General features: G+C 45.0%; 1 protein-coding gene across 5 annotated transcripts in view; it reads right to left on the reverse strand.

Annotated features, from left to right (window-relative positions):
- Positions 1-24283, reverse strand: part of Nos1ap (nitric oxide synthase 1 adaptor protein) — a 283618-nt gene that overhangs the window by 43825 nt on the left and 215510 nt on the right. For all 5 annotated transcript variants that reach the window (XM_075989050.1, XM_075989049.1, XM_075989053.1 and 2 more), the window contains exon 5: positions 4382-4490. In XM_075989050.1, the coding sequence (XP_075845165.1) occupies positions 4382-4490 (109 nt within the window). The remainder of the gene's footprint in view (positions 1-4381; positions 4491-24283) is intronic.

The raw sequence follows: 24283 nt of genomic DNA on the forward strand, positions 1-24283 counted from the left end.
TGCTTAAAAGGGTGACATCCATACCACAGGACAGGTGGAGAGGCCAGGCAAGGGGCTTCCCAAGAGGGGAACAGTCTTGAAATGATACTATCACTATATCCCAGAAGGCGGGAAGCACAGGAGATACCAAGTTGCCAGGAAGTCATCATCAAGCGCTTCCACTGTTTCCCAGCACCAATGGGAAAGGTGCTGGGACCTCTTCACCCCAACCCTGACACGCAGAACTCAATCCTTCAGATCAGAAACACCAGTCCACGGCACACACAACAACTAGCATTCCTAACATGCCTCTCGCCTTCTTGGATGACTGGAAGACTCAAGCCCTGAGAAGTTCCTGAGTTTCTCTTCATGCCACAGGGTTAGTGGTAACAGCTCTGGACTGTCAAGGAGGAAGCCTACCTAGTTCTAATTTCAGTGACTTTATCCATTCACTGTGTGACCAGGGGTAATTAACTATCCTGGGCCATTTCTTTTGCTAATTATAAAGTGGGGGTCAAACACTGTTAACCATATAAGGACACTATGGGACGAATAACTACGTCACAGTGTTGGGGCACTCAGAGTTAAGGAATTCTTTATAAGCAAGTAGTGATTACAGCAAAAGGCACTACAAATTGGCCTTGGGGACCAAGGCTACACCTTAGGTATATGATTTTTTTCCTTATTTTCTTTTTCTGTCTTTCTTTCTTTCTTTTCTTTTCTTTCTTCTTTCTTTCTTTCTTTCTTTCTTTCTTTCTTTCTTTCTTTCTCTCTTTTCTCTCTTTCTTTCTCCTTCCTTCCTTCCTTCCTTCCTTCCTTCCTTCCTTCCTTCCTTCCTTCCTTCCTTCCTTCCTTTTTGAGACAGGGTTTGCCCTGTCTGTCCTGGAACTAGACCAGACTGGCCTCAAACTCAGAGATCTACCTGCTTCTGCCTCTGTCTCCTGAGTGCTGGGATTAAAGGCGTGTGTAGCAATCTGCTGTCTAGCTTCCAGTGAGAACCCAACAGCTGCAAACAAACAGCTGCAAGTTAAACCTCAAGATGAGAAGCACACGGGTCATTCATGTGAATTACTAGAGAAAGATCCAGAGGTACAGAATAATCATGTTGGAAGCTAGGGGTAGGATTCCTTAAAGAGGAAGACCGAGATGTCTGGCCAGTATTCTCCATCAGCAGCAGAGACAACCCATTTTCTATAGCAGGGATGACACTGCATTAGAGGCCCATTATGAGAATTTGTCACCGGCACACAGAGAGACACGGTGTGGAACAGTGGTAACTAAATCTTAGGCACAGCAAGCAAGACACTTACTCAAGACTTTTCTATGCTGTGATCAATCTGAGAACTCGGGAGAGCATTGGGTCTCCTGACTTCCCACCAATGTGACTCTTAATGGTCCACAACGATCCTTGCAAGATACATTTCCTTAGAGTCTACAGTTCTTTCTCCCTGTCTCTTAAATATGCCTATGATTTGCCCATTAAAACTCCTTCCCAAGCTATTATCTCCAGAAACCAGAAGGGCTTTGTAAGAAAGTTAAACACTTATTTGGAGGCCAACCAGGATGGCGCGCAAAACCTCCCAGACACATTCTCCACCCCTCCCAAACTGGGTTTCCTTTACTGAACAACTCCTTGCTCTTTCCTGGCTTGGAAACGGGTCCTCCTGTCTAGAGTTTAACAGCAACAGCACTCATAGTCCAGGCGGTCTGGAAATAATTCTCCTAGTTGCATGGCTGCAGGCCAGCACAGGGCCTGAGAATCAACCCCACGAAGAGCTACAGACTCAGTAGATAAAAGCAAAAGGGACATAGAAAGCAGGAGAATGAGAAGTAGCTCTGAGAGCTAGGAGGTGTGAAAGAAACCGGGGTGACCCGAAGCAGAGAATGTGTCCTTGGTCAATAGGAACTCGATTTGGTACCTAACTCTAAGACCCAGGTTCTAGGTGGAGGCCATTCTCACACACTGGTTTGGCAGCAGGACACCCCAGCCTGCTGTGCCACCAGACTAGATCCCCAAAAAGGATCCTTCACCTATGCTTTTTTGCTCAAAATCCTTTTGTTCTGTGTGTCTTCTTGGTTCTAGCCACTGTCCTTCTAGGAGAACCTGGCAAATCACTCAGACTGAGTTTCCACTTACTAATCTAAGAAAATGAGAATAAAAAGCATTTATTTTACCTTCCTCAATACGCATTATAAAGATAAAATGAGATAAACAATGTAAGCAGTCGGTAAATGACTACGTTATCTATAACTCAAATCTCTAAGTTGTTCACAGTCTATGTACAAGATTGCAATCACTGCATAGGTAAGAACTCAGCGGAAGGAAGGGTGGCACTCTTGGGTGGCACACGAGAGAACACTGCAGACAGTCCAGTAGCTATCCATCACTGAGCCTCTCACTCTCCTAGTCCCTAAACCCGTCCATCCCCAGTGACTAGGGCTTATTCTCTCTCCTTCTTCCTACTCAAGTTCCCTTAAGTTCTAACACACAGCCTAATATGGCCTTACTCACATCTCCTGCCCTTTCAACTGTCATATAGATGGTAAGCCTGGCAATTCATCCACCTTCTCATCTCAGTAAGAAGTTACTGCTCCTTTCCTACCGCTACACGCCTTTCCGGTTCTAGAACTTTCTGGTCCATTCTATGACATATTTCAAAAGGGCCTGAGAGCTGAAGATGGAGCTCAATGAAAGAACAGTTGGAAAAGATCCTAAACTTCATCCACAGTATAGCCGATCAATCAACCAATCAAACAAACAAACAATCCACAAAAGGCCTAAAAATAGTGTGTCTAAGGGCACAGATCTTAGAGGGCATGGTAAGTTAGCAGAGTGTTCCTCCTTCATAGGAAACAAGACATCTATCTGATATGAGTTATGATGATTTGATTTGGCAACTTTTTGACTATTTGGTGGCGTAAAAGCTACATATACATATGGATGGATGTATAGTAGAAATTATACTTCAAAATTTGAGTTTTTCTCCCTAGATTAACGGTGTTCAGTAGGAAATGCTTGCGGCACTGGACAGTGGCGGCCAGCCACAGCTTCCAGAAATGGCCAGTCCACAGGTACTGTGCTGTTGAGCAATAATGGATGCTATATTGGATATATTAAATACATTTTCAGTTTATAATATTTTCAACTTAAGATGGGCTAATCATGACATAACCTCCCTCACGTCAAGAAACACATGTATTAGTGAATTTTGACCTTGTCAGGATTTACTTGTAGTGTCCATTTGATCATGATAAAGGATCCACGAGTCTATGAGTGACACCTTAAGGCACAGGAGGGGATGTGCAGGCAGCGAACTGGAGTCTTATGAGAAGCCAGACTTGATGGTTTCTCTCTGAGAATAGAACTGTAAGGCCTTAGAAACTGCTGGGGTGCTTTCTAAAAACACACACTGCATGGAAAAATCATGGCTATGTAGCCAAATCAGTTTTTGAAATGCTAAACTAAATAAGTTAAGGGGCTTCCTTAACATCACGGTCTCTCAGAAAATTAAATACAGTAGTTATAATATAGATCACTTTGGGTGATAAATGTTAAAAATACATTTATTTTTGGAAAATGCTGGTTTTAAGGCATCAGAGAAAGTGGGAAGGGAACAAGGTGGGGTAACTGGAATGAATGTAATTGAAACACATTATGTACATGTATGAAAATGTCATAAATCTCATTATTATGTATAATTGTATAATTATGATGTGCTAATAAAACATTTTTTAGAAGAAAATGCTAATTTTGTCTGTCCTCAATGTATCTTTAAAGAAGCTGAGACTCAGTGGGGTGGCAATCGACTTAAATCATTATGGACTACAGTAGGAGGGTGAAGTTAATTCTAGGTTTTCTACTCCCCAGGCAGGCATTCCAAATCCTAGTTTTGTATGTCAGGCCCTAGAGGAATGACAGAGAGAAAGGGCACCTCTATGGAAGTGTAAAATTTACATTTACCCAGTGTCAAGGTTGTCATATTAAAATAATTTCCCATGACAACCGATATCATAACCTAAGCTAAATTAGATTACCCATGTCATGATTTACTAATACAGCTGGACTACTGAGTTACACGCAAGACTGGGTTCAGGGTCACCTTAGTTAATGCTTCTTTCCTGCAAGCTAAGGTCAGTATCTCTGCTGGTTCTGCCTATCTGGTCCTCTCTCAAAAAGTGGACCCTCTCTATTGCTATATGTAACTAAGTACAAAGTTCAGATGATGCTACAATCAAAGAGGGTTTCATCGTATTGGAGCAATGACAGGTGACTAACGTGGTATTACCAGTTCTGATATTAAAACATCCACCACCAAATCTCAATCAGGGAGACAAATCAATGACAGAGACAAGCTGGGCCCATCAGACAAAACTAGCAGACCACCCATGACATCCCCCTTACCTTCTTTTTGGACTTAAAGACATTACACCTGAAGATATTGCTGGCCCCATCCCGTGCGATATAGCTGAAGATTTTCAAGTCTTGGGAATCATGGGAGACATAGAAGATCCTATGGAAAGAACAACAGAAAAACACACTGAATGTGGCATTCAGTCCAGGGTGTTCACAGGAAGCCTCTGATCACGAAGAGGAGGAAGGCGGAACTCACTGATGCCAAGTCATCAAAGAAAACCCTTTTCCTGTGGGATCCAAAAGCTGCTACGCAGGAGGCTCTACCAACATGGCTGCTCCTGTGAGGGACTTCCAGATTTGGAAGAGCAGGCATGGCAGGGTGTGGAAACCACATTAATATTGATTACATCCCGAGATGGCCAACCTCTGTTGGAAGGGGGAAAAATAGTTCCCATCTTTGCCTGAGCAATAAATCTATATTAAACCCAGGGAAACGTACACAAGTTTTCTGAGACCTGCTCACCTTTATCCCCCAAAAAAGAAGCCTTGGGAAATTAACAACCACGGCCACATTGACATTTGCATTATTACAGGTCTCTTGGTGACAGGGACTTCATTTCCCACCCCACTCTACATGGGCCAGGTTTCTAACTATTCCTCACGGGTCTTGGAAAGCATGGGCAGCCAGGTGCCATGGCAGCAGCAGGGCGCTGAGTGCTCCTGAGCTCACAAGACTTCTGTGCAGATATCAATACACAAGTAAGATGTGCTACGGGGAAAAGTCCGGCAGTGGAAGCGGCAGAGTACGACGGAGGCCGCTGTTTTAGAAAAGATGGCCAAACAACGCACATCGAGTCAGAGACCTAGACAACACGTGCAAGGCAATCGCGGAGACTGCCAGGAAAAGGCACTTTAGGAAGAGGGAATAGAGGTTACAAGCCAGCCCTACACAGCACAGAAGGTGCTAGAGGGATAGGAAAAATGACCAGAGTGATTCAAGCAAGATCACAGAACCCAAGGTCAGAACACAGAGGAAGTTCAGAGCATGTATTCTAAGTTGAAGATGAGAGACCACTTGGGGCTCTTGAGCTGACGACTAACTTTTTCATGCTTAGACCCAAAAGTTCCCTCTGGCTGCTGGCTTGGGGCTTTAGGAAGGTAGGGACAAAAGTGGAGGCAGAAGTAAAAGGAGGGAAGATTATAAACGACGTCCTGGAGGCTGCTTAACACGGGCTGGTCCAGGGTTCTATCGGAGCATAAGGTGGAACAGTGGAGGCCAGTGGGTCAGCTCTGGGTGGCTGGGGTACAGCTCTTAATGAAGTCCACTGGGGCCACAAGTTCTTCACAAATCTTTTCTTCCTCTCTCAATAATAACATTGACAACATTGGTAACATTGATAGGTAAGTTTCTTCCTTTCTATGTATGTATGTATCTATCATCTATCTATCTACTATCTATCTATATTTATATCTATCTTTCCCCCCCTTTTTTCGAGACAGGGTTTCTTTGTAGCTTTGGAGCCTGTTCTGGAACTAGCTCTTGTAGACCAGGCTGGCCTTGAACTCACAGAGATCCAACTGCTTCTGCCTCCCAAGTTCTGGGATTAAAGGTGTGTGTTACCACCGCTGGGCTATCTCTATCTATCTTGCGTCAGGGTCTTGTTATGTAGCCCTAAAACTCCTATATAGCCTAGGCTGGTCTCAACTCAAGGCTATCTTCCTGCCTTCGCCTCCTGGGTGCTAGAATTAAAGGTGTATATAGATGGATGCTGCCACTCCTGACAACAGGCTCATCTAAAAAAAAAATAGTGTTAGGGATATGGGCGAAAGGATGGAACTTAGTGTCTATAGCTTTATAAGTTTGTTATTTACTGCGCTAGAAGTAATGGAACCATTTAGAAGCTGAAATGTGTTATCTACAAAGTAGGGCTGATCATAGAAATACCTTGTGTGGTTATCAAGAAGATGAATGTTTAGTAACATACCATTTCACTTCTCTTTACCAATTTTGCTGCTAAGTAGTTTAGAAACTGGGACTACTCTTGGAAACTGGTAAACACTAAAGAGAAAAGTGGGCCGAGACTAAGAACACCGCAAAGGACCCTGGGAAGAGAACCGCATCTCCTCTGCTAAATTCTTTTTGAGGTATTTTGGTGTGTCTCATCTTCAAATAGACACCATGGCTTCCTAGAGAACTAATCTGAGGTTGCAGGGTACACAGGATCCCCCTCAGCCTTCTAAATATGTCAAATTATTAATATATTAATAGATATTAATAGCAAAGAAGCAATCAAGCCAACAGCTGGGCCACTGTTTCTCCTAACTGAGCTCTAGGCTCATGAAGCAATCCCCTGGACATCCTCCCTCCTGGAGACTCAAGTTTCTCAGCCTTACCTGTCTTCTACCTACAGTCACCATTAGCCCCTCCCTGCCCTTCTCTTCTGCATGGCCTCAATGAGCACAATATCCACTCAAGACCAAAATCTAGGGACCGGCCTTGAGTCCTTCCCTCTTTTGTTGCCAGCACCCATTCCCCATGATCAGGTTCTCAGCACTTCTTCCCAGAGCGTCCCTCATTTGGTTTTCTCATCTCCACAGTCTGCTTTTGTTCAGTTGCAATGCATTCCCCAGGATGCGTCTCTCTGTTTCCTACCTCACTGCCAACCCATTCTTTACAGCGCTAGCACTGATATTTTAAAAAACAGGCTACACTCCACTATTTTTATCCTAAAACCATCTAAAGGCTTCCTACTGTCTGCAGGATAAAGCCCAGCCTCTCTACCTTAGAGTATCTGCCCTGTTTCCATCTCATTCCAGAACCCTGACCTACCCAGGTCTGCAGAGCCAGCTACACACATCCTCTTGAGTTTGCAATCCCTGGGGACACCCTGAAGATCCTTTAAGACTTGGATCAGAGAAACCTTCTTTCTCCCTCAGCAGTCTGAGCTGCTTAACCCCCTGGGGCTCACTTGTGTCACAGCGTGCATCACACTATGACATTTGCACGGGATCTCTTTGAAGAAACGAGGACTCCTCTTGGCATTCTCGGGGCCAGTACAGTGACTGGCATGTGGGAGACAGGCATTGCCACCGTCGTTAAAGGAGAATCTTTAATGTAATCCGCCCAGCTATTCATTTTCCCCACAGGAAGTCAGGACCAGTTAGTTCAGACGCATCACACATAAAATTCCTTTGATCAAGTTTTTAATTTATTATGTAATGCCCTTAAGGACTGAGAGCTGGATTTAAAACTGACAGAGCAGAGATGAATGCAAACTATCAAGCCAACAAGACACTGAGATACGGAAAGTATGCAGGGGCAGCGGCGGGCTAAGGTAATGTAACCTTAATAGACAAAAGCTCCTTTTCAGACCATCTGGTGACAACCTCTGCATGGAAGCTGTCACTCTTTCTGGACTGTAGCTCTCTGGAGACCACTCTGCTTGCTGCATCTAAGTTCAGAAGTGCCAGGTGTTGTTATAAAAAAATAAGCAATCTCTATGCAGCCAAAAATAATTATTTGGTGAATAGAGACAACATTCTACCAGCAGGACCAAGAAGTAGGACTCTTTCCCATGGGGCCTCAGTCCTTAGCAAATGACTAAATCCAAAAATTAAAGGCTCAGCTCTAGACTTCTAGATACAGAAATACATACCGAGAACCTTCATTACTTGGTTTTCTGAAAAACTGTGGAAAGGGGGTGGGGTGGGTAGTCAAAACTGGGAGGGAGGAGGACCATATTTCAGGGATTTCCCTCCTCCCTCCTTCTCCCTCTTTCTTCGTCTTTATTCTTAAGATGAGGGTGGTTCTGAACCTGCTTCCAGAAGTGTCCTGGTCAGTCCTCTCACCCCTCACCATAATCATCAAGGGTATAGGGCACTAATGCAGATCAGTAAAGTAGTGATGGTCCTAAGGGTTTGAAAGGCTTTGCTTCCTCTTCAAGTTCAAAGATCTCTTGCTTTCATTTCATAATATGCACAGAATTATAATTTCCCCTTATTTAATAAAACATAACAATGAACCTGTACAGATTCTTATAGCCATATACTTTCCACAAAGAGTGAGAACTTCACAATCTCTTACATAAACTATACTTGGCACTTATCATTATGTTGGAGTTCAGGTGGATAAAGCCATAAAGATCCATAAGACTGTCCAGTAATACCTCTCCCCTGCTTCCTGGACTAGTAATTTACAGGTAAAATTGTGTTTCTGTTGAGGATGGTGGTCACAGAATAAAAATAGAATTTCAGATTAAAACACACACACACACACACACACACACACACACACACACACACACACACACAAATCCCCAACAACCATGAAGACCTCAGGCTTGGAACCCAACATCTCAGTCAGTCAGGGTTTGTCAGTGATAGGCAATTTGTTTCCCAAGAGAGCATCCATTCCCTTTTGGGAAGGTTCTAATTACTTGGAAGCATTCCCTTATGTTGATTGGAAATCCACCCACAGGAATTCAGCGAAGGAAAATGGGTACGAGGACTGGCCTGAGGGTGGGACAGACCTAGATTTCAACAGAGGCTCTGCAGGGATGCTGGACTTAGCCACACCCCCTCCCTGCTCTGCTCCTTGTTCTCTAGTTGTACAATGGGCGTGGTCATAATGCTGACCCTCATTTACAGGGCTGAAAGAGAAGGTGCAGGGGGTTGACAAATGGCAACTTTCCAGACCAGGTCCACCTTCTGTCTCTACTCTGACACCTTAAATAAACCTATTGACAATGATTCAATATTTGTATCCAACTACTACGTTTGCATTTATTTTGTTAGTTCCCTCTTAGAGACAAATATTTTCTCTTCCTTCAGGAGTTCAATTAACCCATCTCCAGATCTCTTTTTTTCTAGCAGATTGGCACAGTGGAAAGAATATGAGCTTTGGGATAAGAAAGAACCAGCTCAAGTCATAGGTTTGCTACTTCTTAGCTGTTCGGCTTAAGCAAGGCAGTTAAACGATGTGACCTTTTGTTCCCACATCTAAAGCAGCACAGAAATGACTTCTATCTGATACTATCTTACACGTTAACATATGTACACAGCATTCAATCTGATGCCTAACACACAATGAGCTGCTTGCTGAGTAAACAGGAGTAGCACTTCCCTTTTTAACCTTTTATAACCATGTAAAAACTTGCCATTGACTCCTTTGAAACAAGTGCACTTCCACAAAGCGATCTGGAAACACAGAAAATACCTTTTGATGAATATTTTCTATGCCTGAGAGCTGAATTTTCATCAGAGATCTGTTTTCTTCTTTAGTTACAGTGTCTCACTGTTGGCTCACATTGTGGTCAACTCACAGCTTCAAAGGCTGTTTGCACATTGGCTCTGAGGCAGATTTCCTGCACACACCTGGGTACCCAGCTTCTGGGACTGGCTTCTAACGGTCACTCTGTCCTTTTCCAAGCACTCACCGACCATCTGCTCAGCTGTCCTCTAGATTCTGTCTATGGGTAATGATAAATCCACTCTTCTCCAGCTCCTGGACCTAGATGTCCCTTCTTTAAAAGGTTGGATGTCTCCTTATGATCTAATATATACACTTCACAATGTTACAAAGACAACCAAATGGTATTTTGGAATCACATGTTTGAGGATCCAAGGGACTGAGGAGGTCTGGGCACACTGAAAAGAGACGCATTACTTCCTTGCTTTTATATTTTACATCTTCTGTTGTTCTACATCACATATGTTCTAGTATTTCTAACTTGAAGATCAGTTCTTTATGTGACAGTGGGGCGGGGGCAGAAAAGAGATGATTGGGAGGTGGGGAGACTTTCTGGTGTCTGGGCTTGGACTGAAACATCAGCTTTTGGGGCTGTAAACTCACCGGCTTTTGGAGTGAAAGTTATACTAGCGATTTTCCTGGTTCTCAGGCCTTCAGACTTGGTCTGGAACCGGACATCACCTTTCCCAGGTCTCCAGTTTCCCAAGTACAAATCTTGGAAATTCTCAAGTCTCCAGAATCACGGGTCAGTTCCTTATAATAAATCCATGTGTGTCTGTGTGTGTGCGCGTGCGTGTGCATCTGTATACATACATACTCATTCTGTTGGGTCTGTTTCCTATAGAACCTTGATTAATACAGCCATTGTCTTTGTTAGGGGTTCTATTGCTGTGAAGAGACACCATGACCATGGCAACTCTTATAAAGGAAAACATTTAATTGTGGTGGCTTGTTTAGAGTTCAGAGGTTCAGTTCATTATCATCATGACAGAAAGCACGGCAGCATGCAGGCAGACATGGTGTTGGAGCTGAGAGCCCTGCATCTTGCAAAAGCAAAAGGAAGTGATCTAAGATACTGGGTGATATCTTGAGCATATATGAGACCCAAAGCCCACCTTCACAGTGACATACTTCCTCCAATGATACCACACCTACTCCAACAAGGCCACACCTAATAGTGCTACTCCATTTGGGGATCATTTTCCAAACTATCAAAGCCATAATTTTCCATGTGTTCACATCCTTCCTCCGATGCCTCTCATCTCCACTAAAACTGTCTGCTGGTTTTAGAACTCCATAGCTGATGCAAAGACTGTGGAAAATCTTAAGCTCCCTGGAAGGTTTCCTACCAGGTCTGTATTTAAGCTCCTTCCCATTCCAGACTCACAGAGAAGTCTCCATCCTCTTCCTAGTTAACTCCTGCCAGGTCTCATCCAGCCATCCCAACCATGACATAAGTACAGAACCTGAGGTCAGAGGTCTGGACCTGCCAAGGGCCTTTGAGTCAACTCTGTTCCTTGTCTCAGATCTCATTCTTAATCTTAATTCTTAATCTTTGAAGTGATAATAGTAAAAACATCGTTTACTATTACAGAGGAGGCCATAATGTCCATGTTAGCCAATGATGAGGAGTGGTAGGCCACATTGTACAAATATTTTAAAACTATGGAAATGAGCCCAGAAATATCAAATGAAATACCAAGAAACATACTCAACTGCTCGCCCAATATTACTGTCTTTAGAGATAGGATAAGGTAGTTCTGTGGCTTGAACGTGGAGCTACCTTAGTCTGTTTTTCATTAATACAATGAAATACCCATGGCAATATATTCTAAAACAAAAACGAGTTTGTTTATACAACTCACAGCTCAGAGGCTGTAAGTCTAAACCACATAGCATATGATCTGGTGAGGGTCCCCTCTGGCTGTGTGACGATAGCAGAAAGCATATGGACTTCTACATGTCTTCTGGTCTCTTTCCTTCTCCTTATGAAGCATCATCATGTGCTTAGGGGAGTTCTACTCCAGTGGTCTAATCGAATCACTTTCTAAGTCACACTTCTAAACATCATTGTCAGTTAAGTTTTCACTCGATACTGTTTTAATACAGTGTTTTAGGGATCAAACCTGGGCATGCGTTTGGGCTAGGGTGGGTCAACAGCAAACCACATTCAGAGCACAGTAGGCCGGAGACCTCTTTCCTTGAAGTTCTGTAAGTCATGGGCATTCCTAACTCAGAAAGGCATCCCATAGGATGGAGGAGAATGAAAGCCAAGGGAAAAAGACAAGAGATGAAGTAACTACAGTTGGTAGGGACAGAATCAAGTCATCTTTTTTTTTTTTTTTTTTTTTTGGTTTTTCGAGACAGGGTTTCTCTGTGGCTTTGGAGCCTGTCCTGGAACTAGCTCTTGTAGACCAGGCTGGTCTCGAACTCACAGAGATCCGCCTGCCTCTGCCTCCCAAGTGCTGGGATTAAAGACATGCGCCACCACCGCCTGGCTTCAAGTCATCTTCTTAAGGGAAATCCCCAGGATATGTGAAGTATTGTGAAAGACTGCAAACCAGAAAACAGCCCCACCCCAGTTGGGTGACACTTGACTACAGAGATCATGATCCTTCCAGCCTGACTCTGCACCCAGGAACAACGATTCCCCAGATAGCTCAAACAAGTTTGGTGACCGACGCCCCAAATGAGCGTGCTATCCCCAGAGGACCCTGGGAAGAGTTTGGAACAGATGCCAGGTCAGAGGGAGGCCAGCGTCCTCTCTGCTTTGCAGAAAGAATACACAGAAAATCTGCATAGGAAGGAACGCAGTGACCCTCACGCCCACCCTCCGACACTGCCTGAATACTCGTGTGTCCTTTCCCACTCCCACACCGTGTCATGGCATCAGGACCGTTTCACAGCCTTTCCCGGGTTGTCTCTCACTCTCTTTCCTGCACCACATTTATTTTTAGTCCAATCTTTAGAAAACATTGACCCACCTTGTGTTGATTGTTTTTTTCTCTTACTGTTGGCTCGATCTGCTTATCCTTCTCCTTCTCCAGGACTTACAGAGCTCATTATCATTTTGGCTGCTTCTCTTCTATTAGCAGTTACTTTGATTTCCATCTTTCACATCCCTCATGCTCAAAACAGAAGTCTGCTTTCCTCAGATTTCATTTCTCAAGGCTTTTAGGCACGGAGCATGTGTCGTGTGTGTGTGTTAGAATAACCCCCAGCAATGGTGCCCTTTAAGTCCCTCGTGGAACTTTCACATGACATGAAGGTATTGTGACACACTGTCCAGTATCTGCTTGTCACAATGAGTGGGATGTATGTCATCTGCCACAGTATGCTGTAAAAGGAAGTCTGGGATCTCAGGGCTGGGAGACACTTTGACAGCCAGGCTCATTTCCCAAACTGCAGGCAAAGGAAAGCAAATACAGGAGCTGGTTTATAAGGTCCTCTGCAGGAACAAATGCATAAATGTCTCCTTTACTGCTGCAAAACATCTCCTATGCACCCACAGAAAGGAATAAACACAACTGAGTTTTAAAATCTGCCGAGAGCTAGACAAATGTATGCTTATCTTTTGAGAGTCTAGTTAGGGCACCCTTGTGGTCTATCTCAGCTGTTAATTTATGTTTTAATTTCACAGCTGTTACCAAGTTCTTTCTTATGTCCCACTAAAATCTCCCCTGCTTTGCTTGAATCAACCACAAAGCATCACACAGCCCTTTCTAAATGCCAAGTGCGTGATAAGTTAATTTCTTCTTGTTCTGTACTTGACAGGCAGGAAAGAAAAGTCAGCATCCCTTAAAAACATAGAAAAATCCTTTTCATATACTTCAAGGCTTTCTTTCACTTCTTTCCAACACTCAGAATGTCTTTAAAATAACTTCACCTGCTGTTGGCTGTCAAGATCCAAATCCATTTATAAAACCTGCTAATTCTCTTTCCTCTAAGACAGAGTTAGAGTTTGGATACGAAGCTTCTTCCAACCATTGCTCAGGTGTTGGGGGCCTGGCCCCAAAGCAGGATTCAGAGGGAACTTGATCACAAGAGTTTGACCCTTATTAAGGATTAGCCCGCTCACGGACTCATACTTAGATGACATTGTGGGGAGAGGACAGAAACTAAGAGGTTGAACCTCGCTGAAAGAAGCAGATTCCTGGGAGCATGCCCTGAAAGGGTATCCTGTCCACAGCCCCTTCCTCGGTTTTCTCCCTCTCTCTCTCTGTTGCCCCTTTCTTTGCTTCCTGATTGCCACAGAGTGAGAAGCCTTTCACCATGCCCTTCTGCTGTGATCTTTCTGCTATGCCACAGTCCTAAGAGCAATGGAACCCCTGATCTGGAACTGAAAGCTCGGCCATAGATGTTTGCCCCAAGTATTTCATCATAGAGATATAAATAAATAAATAATAAATAAATAAATAACAAATAATGCGGTCTATCTACTGAGTTTGCTCACTTTTGCCTAGGGCAATCCCTGCTTTTTCTGTACTTCTTAGGGTCCTCTCACTTCCTGAAGACCTTTGTTCAAAGACAGAATTTCCAGCCACAACCAGAAAGCAGAGGGAAAGCCAGTAGTGTTACTCTGTTTGGTATATGTTGGGGCCCTTGCATACAAAACTGCGGCCTCCTCTCCTTTTTTCATGGGCAGTGACCGTGGTGATCAAGCATCCCATGGAGAAAGGCATTAGCGACGGATGTTCCTGGTAAAACCATGCACAGAGATGTATACCTTCCATGCTTGGCTCCCCACAGGCACACTGAGATCTCCCTGTTGTAGAGAAGTAGAAGAACAGAAGAGTCACACCGCAGGTCACAGAGCGGCTCTACCACGTAAAGCTATCGAACATTCTGAGACTTGGTCTTTTTAACTGCAAAATGGGAGAAGAGGCTCATGGGATTATTCGAAGAGTAAGACTGTGTGGTGGAGACTGGGGGTGTTAGCAACCCAGTCCAGGTCATGAAAGCAACTGCATCCCTTGAGAATTCTGAAGAGAATTAACTGGAACTGTGGGGGAGGACAGGGCAGAGGATAGGGGCATTGCTGAAGACAGAGCAGGTCCCTGGGCACCCTCGGCACCCTAAGGCGATGAGAACTTTCAGAATCTAAAGAGAGAACTCCATAACAAATCCACAAAGGTAGTCTGTAGGTGGGGACCACAGTAGGAAGAGCTGGGGAGAGCATCTGAGGGGGACAATGGAAAGCTGTCAATCACAGAAGCAGAAGGGAGCAGTCGTCATAGTAGACACTGAGTGGGAAAGGCAGAGTCATGAGATGCAGTCCATTCGTGGACAGGGAGCAGAGGGTATTTCAAGGGCCCACAGAAGCTGGGACCACATGTTGTCAGGACCAATAGCGGTGAGGCCAACTGCATGCCTCAGACCTCACCTCATGAGCTAAGGGCACTGGTGGGGTTCTGAGCAGGGCAATGTGGTAGCTGAGGTCAGCAGGATAAATGGACTGGAGGAGGGTGGCAATGAAAGGCACGCTACAAGAGGGTGTTGTAACACAGTGTGTGGGCACACAGGAGAGCCTGGACCTGGGGCTTGCCAGGTGGAAGGCTACACAGATCCTCTATGCCCAGCTGTGAGACACAGTGAGTATTTTAACTCTCAGGTTTTGCTTTGTTTTGATTTTTCAATCTATAAGCTCTGGGAATGCCATGATAATTTGAGTTTGTCATGTCAGGTGCCAACCACAGGCTAGGGAGAATGGCGTGCCCTGGTAATGTGCAGAATGCAGTCAGCATCGCTAGACTGAGCAGCTTGAGACAAAGCAAGAGATGTCCAAGTCCTAAGGCAAAGGCTGCAGTCACAAGTCTAAGGAGACAGACTTGGGGCATCCCTGACAGGAAGAGGAAAGAATAGCTGACTGGGTGAATTGCGAGGAGATGGGCTTGGAGCATTCCTCAGTTAGGAGGAAGATAACTCTGACACGGGACACTTGGTAGAAAGGGACGAAGAGGGAAAAGGAGGCTGGGAAGGAAGGGACAGAGGGTGGTTGGTGATGGACATGTCAAATTTGAGAGGTGGCAGTGACTTATAGCTGGGATTTCTCACATCTCGGGAAGCAGAGGGAGCTAGACCTGAACTAGGGTTGAGCTATACCTTCAAAAGCCTGCTCTTAGCAACACGCCTTCTCCTAGCTAGGCCCCACCTCCTAAGAGCTCTATAACCTTGCAACACAGAACCAGTAGCCGGGATCAAGCGAAGGACCCAGAGAAGGATCATCACAGCAATGACAGATTCAGAAAGGGTTGAGAAGGACCGAATGGCCACATTAGAGCTCCCACTGGGTATCAATGGAAAGAGACCTAGTGAGACATCACTGGTGGGTGACCTTGGTAAGGTCCATCTTGGTTGAGTAACTTGGAAGGCCCAGTTAGAAGGAGCTGAAAAGCTCAAGGGAGTTTTGGAAAGACAGACAGCAAATGCAATTAGTTAAAAAGCTTAGCCGCAACAGGGCAAGACTGAGGGGCTGAGAGTTATCTTTCTTTTATAAGAATGTGTTAACAGAAAGAAAGGAGGGAGGGAAGGAAAGAAGGAAGGAAGGGAGGGAAGGAGGGAGAGAGGGAGGGAGGGAGGAAGGGAGGGAGGAAGGAAGGAAGGAAGTAGTGAATGAGTTTAGACAATAGCTCAGCCAGTAAAGTGATTGAACCTGAGTTAAATGCCAAAAACTCACATGAAAGATACTGGATGCACACAGAGACAGGCATAGAGACAGACAGACAGACACACACACACAGAAAGGGAGACAGAGGGAGAGAGGGACACACACACACACACACACACACACACACACACACACACACAGAGCCAGCCAGCCAGGGGACATGGACAGGGAGACAGAGAAACACACACACACACAGACAGAGACAGACAGAGACAGACACACACAGAGGAAGACACAGAGAGAAAGAGGGAGAGGGAGACACATAAATACACACACAGAGACAGATGATGTGGATAGAGACAGAAACACACACATAGAGAGACAGACAAACAAACGGAGAAAGGAGAGATACAGAGACACGGAGACAGAGACACAATTGAAAATAAGTATCAGGACCCAGGGAAATTACACAGTATATGGTGGCTCAGGATTTAGAGGCAGCAGAAGACAGGGTCTAAATGGACGAGTCACCTCAAGAGGATGATCTGCCACTATGGTGGGGGCTGGCCTGGACTCCTTCTCACTTCCTTAGACAGCTCTCTGGCGGCCTTTTGAAGCAGTCCAGCTTTTCCCTGACAGGGAGCTGGAGCAGTTTGATGTGGAAGTCGGAGTTGGGCTGGTGGCAGCGAGGGTCAGCACGGGTTTGAGGACAGTGTCCTGATCAAAGCCATTCACCTGCCCATTACTTAGTTGGCTCTTCTGAGGGTGGGGACAGCTAGCAGAATCGTGACCTGGGTCTGAAGGAAAGCAGGCAGAATCAAGAGGAGATGCATACTGGCTTATCCTGGCACTGAACTCCTGAGGAACCAGGCTTGTGTAAATATGGAGGCTGGATACACCAGGAGGGCAGGCGCCAGGCAAGGCTCTCTTGGGATTTGGCTTCTGAACACTTGGAGTTTCTCTTTTAGAGTTAGCTTGTCAAATTCTTCTTCATCAACTGAGGTGTCTGACAGGCTTAATTATTTCCTTAAGGCTTAGTTTTTCCTTCAGTGAACAAAGGCAATTGGGAAGATTAGGCTTAGCTCTTTTCCTAATAAAGGATTCTTACCCATGCAGATGTTCCCACACTGGCATATACTGAAGTTTGGGTACGACAACAGACTGACCAGAGTACTCTCCTATTGTTTGGATATTGCCCCAAATACAGGAGGAAATGTACCCGTAGCTTCTCCCATCTTCAAAGATTAATTATGAGCTAAAAGTAGACAATGATCCCATGCACACATCATAACTACTGCGAGCTGTCATTCTGGGGCCTTCCTGCTTATCTCCTCCAAAAGAAAATGTTGTATGAGGGCCATTAATAAGAACAAGAAGAGCCCACTTGCTGGTTTTTATGATTTCATCCTTTCACCTACTCTCTGAATGTCAGGAATTATCAGTGAGATTGTAACAAACAGAACAGGAGGCGAAGTCAGAGGCCAAGATAACACACAGTCAGGCAGTGATGAATGCACAGCCGGGGGTCTTAGCCCAGCACCCTCCACCAGCGGCAGGAAGGAGCGTGGGCATTTTCAAAGGCAGCCTGCCCGGCTGTGAATCCCACAGCAGTAAGAGGTGCTGGACTGTCTGAGCAACAGTGAACACGATCGTTTGACCCTTGTTTCTCGCTGTTCCCAACTGCAATGTTCTTTGGAATAGTAATTACTCAGTGGCTTGTTTTCTGCTAGGACACACATTTTCTTGGTCTAACATTAGCGTTGGTTTTATTCTTCAAATACTTGCATACAGGGGAGAAATTCAGGGTTGAGTGAAAGGTATCATAGGTTGATTGGTGAGCTCATCTATTTATCCAATCTTAGACCAAGGTTTGAAGAAGGATCATTTCTACTTCGGGGGAATTTTGTAAAGATTCAAGAAGAAATCAATTAAATTGGACAAACATGCACTGAGCACTGCCATGTGTAAGAGCTGGAGGTCAAGCAGCCAGGATGATCATTAATCTGCAGTCCCAATTTCCCTACAATTTTAGTTTATTCATCATCGGGGCTGTGGGGAGAGCGAAGCTGGAGGGAGGGCAGGAGAGAGACAGAGGTATGTGTGGTGTGTAGATATATGAAGGTCACAGTACATGTGAGGAGGTCAGATGACAATTTTTGGAGTTAGTTCTCTCTTGCCACTTTGACAGGCATTCTGGGTATCAAACTCAGGTCTTTAGGTTTACATAGCAAGTATTCTTACTGAGCCATCTTGTTGACCCTCAAATGTTGTCCCTACTAAAATGTATTGACAGATAAACAACTATTACCAAAGAGATTATCTTCAGGGCACTTAAGAGGCTGAGGCAGGGGAATTGCTGCTGAGTTTTGAGGCCAACCTGAGCTATAGAGCAAGTACCAGGCCAACCAAGACTATATAGCAAGAACCTGTCCCAGAAAAACCACAAAGCAAGGGAAGAGATCTCCACTGTGAAGGTAGGATGAAATAAGAAATTCCTGTGGGGTGTGATATTTAAAATAAACCTTTTGAAAGATGGATAAGAATCTGGCAGGCAGAAATGTTAAGCCAAACACAGAGCATACTTAATTAATCACACTTTGATCTTGACTGCTGCCAGCAACTTGGAAAAGCCATGATTCTTTAAGAGTCAGCACCTCAAAATTTCTTGATAGAGGACATAGGCCTCGCAGACAAGCCAACTCCTCTTCTTCCCATCTCATCCTCCATCTCATCCCAACTCCCTGTCCATCCCATCCTTCATCCATGCAATTATTCTATCTCATCTCATCCCATCATTCCCTGTCATGTTCCATCTCATTCCATCATCCCATCTCGTTTAAGGGACTACCAGAAAGAAAACCCAGGGCCACAATCCAGTGATGCTCCCAAAAGTGGTAAGACACAAGAAAGAGCCCACAGAAAGCTTACTAGCCAGGCCAGATAACGGCACTGCTATAGCGTCAGACTGGTTTTCAATGGACGGTGTCTTAAGTGGCCAATGTGGGCTAAGCAGTGGCACTACTTACTGTCATCCTAGAAGCTCTTAATATTAAAAGTCTGTCTGCAAGGGACTGTATCACAAGTCAATGGCTCTTCATTTGCCTTTAATGTTGGTTACACAGTAGCCCTCCTCATGAACTATGATTTTTTTTTTGTCTCTCGAAGGCAGTAAGCCTTATCACTGTATCACCAAGACATCACCTGCTTTTTAGACCTGTGTGAGACCCAGGCCTTATGCCAACTTCCTCAGAATCCAAAAGATCCCAAGGACATTGAGGACACCATCAAGGCTACCCCTTATGCAAATCCGAGCCTTTAAAGCTATTTGAAACTCAACAACACAAGATTGGTTTGTTCTGAATAGAGAAACTCCTCTATAAATGGCTCCTGGACTGGTGAAGGAGGCAGTTATCATTTAAACATTAAATTGTTAAGAAAACTCAATGCTTTGATTTTTGTTTTTGCTTACCAGCTCCTAACCAGTCTGAGAAGTAGGAGAGCTCATGGCAAATCTTCTTGGCTTTAAAAGTAAATTTTTAAAGACGACACTGAACCCCTAATGTCATGAAAGGCTATTCCTTGGGGCTCATGGGTCTGCAGGACAGTAGGTCTCCAAGTTTCCCTAAAATTGAAAATTCTGATTGGGGAATAGTAGCTCATACCTATAATGCCGGCACCTGGAAGGCTGTGGAGAGAAAATGGCTGGGAATGTACAAGAGCATTCATCCTCCAGGTCTAGTCAGATTCTCAAAGATGCTTATATCCTAGGGAGTGTCAAGACCATGCAATGAACACCCAGGACAATGCCTGCCTGGCAGCAGGGAGGGAGGGGTTCTGATTCGCACACACTTTCCCCTCTGAGATTCCTCAGTGCCTCACAGAGCTCTAAATCAATTCTCTTGGCATGTTTAAGGAGAAAATGAAGCGCCGAGTAATAAAAATCATTTCATAGCAGAGCTGGCCCCAACCTGGCTTCCCAGTTCCTTGCCTCTTCCTCCACAGAGTAATCCTCTCCCTGGAAGACAATGTTTAATTATGTGACGTTTGCTACCGTTGGCCTAATTGGATTTTTCTTCATTAGTGCAAAAGATGCCCTGTAAGGTCAGGCCCAGAGAGGCTGCCGAAGTCTGCTTCAGCTGTCCTCCATGACCGCCTACTCACTCTTCAGTGGGCTTTGTGCCACTCTTGGGCTGCTCTTAGGCCACCATGAAGGACAAGGCCACTGTAGTGGTCTGAATGAGACCAACCCCCACGGGCTCATCTATCTGAATGCTGCGTCCCTAGTGGGCAGAGCTGTTCAGGACAGGGTAGGAGACATGGTCTTGTTGGAGGTGTGCCACTGGGGTTGGGCTTTGAGCTTTCAAAATCCCACACCTGCCCCAGTCTCACGGTCTCTCTGCTGCCTCCTGATCGGGATACAGGCTCTTGGCTACTGCTCCAACGCCAAGTCTGAGCCATGCACAGCCATGACGGCCATGGACTAACCCTCTGAAGCCGTAGGCAAGCCTCCAGTTAAATGCTTCCTTTTATAAGGTGCCTCCCTTGGTCACAGTGTGTCCTCACAGCACAGGATACTGACTAAGACAGCCACCAAGAGGGTATGTAAGCTTAATGGCCTTTCTGAAATGAACATTTTAAAGATTATATTTATTAATTCACTTATTTTGATGGTGTTGGGGATCCAACACAGGATCTTTAAAAAGAAATTTTTTACATTTATTTATTTCATGTGTGCTTTGCCTGCATAATGTTTGGTCTGCATGTCTCTGTATATATATGAACCACATGTATGCCTGGTGCCTGCAGAGGTCAGAAGAGGGCATTAGATTTCTTGGAACTGGACTACAGATGGTTGAGCCACCATGTGGGTACTGGGAAATGAACTCATGTCCTCTACAGGAACAGTATGTGTCCTTGCCCACTGAATAACATAGGATTTTGCACATCCTACCCAAGCACTCTGTTTCTGAGCTAGGACCTCAGCCCTCAAATGAATGTTTTAGCTCGGCAAAGAAGCAGACCTAGCCTACCCCTGCTTTCATCATGCAGTGATCCTGAATCCCTGTTATATACTAAGGATCCTTCCAGGCACTGGAGACACAGCAGTAGACAAAGCAGGCATGGTCTCTGCCTCCACAGTGCTTATGCTAAGGGTTGACACAAAGTTCTATTTGTTGATCAGGACTGAATTTCCAATCAAGTGGGATGCCACAAGTCAAGAAAGGTTAGTTAGGTAAGTATTGAAGTTCCAATGGGAGGTGACTGGACCCTCCTGTCCCTCCTTCATTTCTTCTCTGTACTCAGACATCACTGATCTGGTCCATGCCTAGAAGAGCTCATGGGTTGGCGCATTTCTGCTGCTCTCACCTGTTTTGGTCCGACACTGATATCTCCCATTATATTCAGACCACAAGGCAACCTTTCTTGTGTTTATCTTGTTGACCCGACTGTCCACCCATTTATCGTACATTGCTCTCCAAGCCAGGTGAGATTCCCTGCAAGGCTGCTTTCGCTTCGGCACTTTCAGAGCCAAAGACATCATGGGGAAATTGCAATGTAGAATTATACTGAGCTTTGAAAATACCAGAGTAACCATATATTTGCAAACACAGTACCCTAAACAGGGAGGTAAGATGGATACACCATACACATTGATGATGCTGGGGGCACCCATAGCTTCCCCCTTAAGAAACTAGTATTTTACTTTATACAACAAATATACATTATTTGGGCATTTAAAAACTTTTGGTCTGAGGGGTGCCCAGATGGCTCAGCAGGTGTCTTAGTTTGCTTTCTATTGCCGTGAAAAAACATCATGACCAAAAGTAACTTGGGGGAAAAAAGATTTATTTCAGTTCTCAGGCTAGGCTAGGGTTCATCACGTAGGGGAGTCAGGGCAAGAGCTTGAGGAATGAATGAAAGCAGAGGCCATGGAGGAATGCTCTTGACTGGCTTGCCCCAACGTTTGCTCAGCTTGCTTTTTTATACAGCCCAGAATCACCCGTCTCAGGGTGGTACTGCCCATGAGGAGCCTGACCTTGCCACGTTAACCATAGTCAAGAAAACACCCCCGCAGGCTTGTCTAGAGGCCAATCTGATGAGGGCAATTTCTCCGTCGTGATTCCCTCTCCGCAGATATGTCTATGTTTGTGTCAGACCAGTGCAGCAGGCAAAGGCACTTGCTGTGCAAGTCTGGTGGCCTGAGCTGGATCCCAGGAGCCCACATAAAAGTAGAGAGAACCAGCTCCGCTAAGTTGTCTCCTGACTTCCATGTGTGTTCCCCCCACATGTAGACACACCGTGTACACACACTCCATGATAAACGAGTGTAAAAAAACCTTATATTTGCATCCCATTTCACTAAACATCTGTCTGAAGCCTGTCACAGGGAGTAGGGGCCAGAGCGAAAGCCTGGAGGATAAGTGCTAAGTCCTTTAGTATTTCCACCCCCATTGCTTTCTATGGAGCAGCATATCCTGACCGGAAAAGAAGTGATGAAAGCAAAGGAAGGAAGATAGAGGAAAAGAAAGGTCAGACACCTGCCCAATAGAGCACGAGGCTGCAGCTAGTGATTTACAAGTCATCAATCCTTGGCGGAAACTCGGTGGCCATTCCAGGTGTTTACTGAGACTCACCAAGCACCACTAGAATACGGGGGACCTTTCCCACCCTATGAAGAGGAATAAAGACAGTGCAGAACTTGGCCATAAAGAAACGTCAAGACTGCTCACAACTCTGTAGGAACGAGAACAAAAGAGGGAGAGACAAAATAAGCAGAAATAAGAGATAGGCAAGAGAGGCATGTGTGTTGAGATCACAGCTGGAATGACGAGAAGAACCTAGGAGAAATGTCTGTGTATATTGGGCATATTTCATATTTGGACATATGAAGACCATACAAATGAAGACATATGGAGCTGTTTCTATGAAGGATATCAAAGCCAGACAGTGAGGAACTGCCAGAGAGTGGGCTCTGATGAAGACTAAACCATGACGTTGGAAAGGAAGGGGAGTGGACAGAGGACATACTCTTGCAGGCTGTGTGATATTTTGATCGCATTCTGAAAATTAAGTTTGTTTTGAATCAGAGGGCAGAGCTAGCCACTAGCTGACCAAAACTAACCACAGAGGTTTTGGAGGACTGAGGACAGATAGAGAGCCAGAAAGTAGTAAGGCGGGGCTTAAAGAGTATCTCTGCTCTTTTGGAGAGAGGAAGAGAAGAGACAGGAGGTCACTGGTGGCTTCTCCACAGCTTCTCTGATCATTTAAGGTTTTACCCCACTATCTGACTCCTGATGTTTTAATGATAAAGAAGAACTAAAGAAACGCTTTATTTTCATGAGATTACCAGGACTAAAGGGTGGTTGTTTCAGGGCAGGGGACAGCTGAACTTGTGTGAAGAGAGGCAGGGAGCCATTGAGTTGAGAAAAGAAAAGACAGGAGCTGAAGCTGACCACGAGCGAGGGTGGGGGCCAGAATAGACACAGCTGGCAGTGGTATGAGGATGCTTTAAGGGACAAGGGAATCTCATGGGGGAGGGGTCTCCCACAGGCAGTAAGGGTGTAGGGTTGACAAGCAATAGAAGATGAAAAGGGCGGGGACATTAGTGAGGATTTCTACCAGAGTGAACAAGGGATCACAGGGCAGCTGTGGGAGGTAACGGAAGCCAGACAAAATGAATGCTCTCCTCCCCCCCACCTCTCGGTTCTTTTCATAATGTTCTCCATGCAGAAAATTGGGTGAGTTATTCTTGCTCATGCATATGTATGAGATACTGTCAAGGAAAGGTCTCAAAGCTGGGAGAAATAAAAACATCAACTCTTCATGAAGCATTACTCATGGTTAGAGTGATAGAACAATTATATCTGTCAAATGAGCTGTCCAGAAATGACACAGGAGAGTTAGGGAGAGATCCCTCAGCCGGGCAGCCTTCACACTCCTGATAGCAGCGTTTCCAGTTTAGCAGAGGCCCCAAAAGAACCTAGATAATAGGAGGTAAAAGCAGAAGGAGGGAAAGGCGTTCATCTAGAAACAGTCCAGGACTCTGCAAATAGCAACACTCATTTAGAAGATGTCATAAGCAAGGGCTGGCTCA

This window comes from Microtus pennsylvanicus, chromosome 10 (assembly GCF_037038515.1).
Source record: "Microtus pennsylvanicus isolate mMicPen1 chromosome 10, mMicPen1.hap1, whole genome shotgun sequence".
NCBI classification, from domain to species: Eukaryota; Metazoa; Chordata; class Mammalia; order Rodentia; family Cricetidae; genus Microtus; species Microtus pennsylvanicus.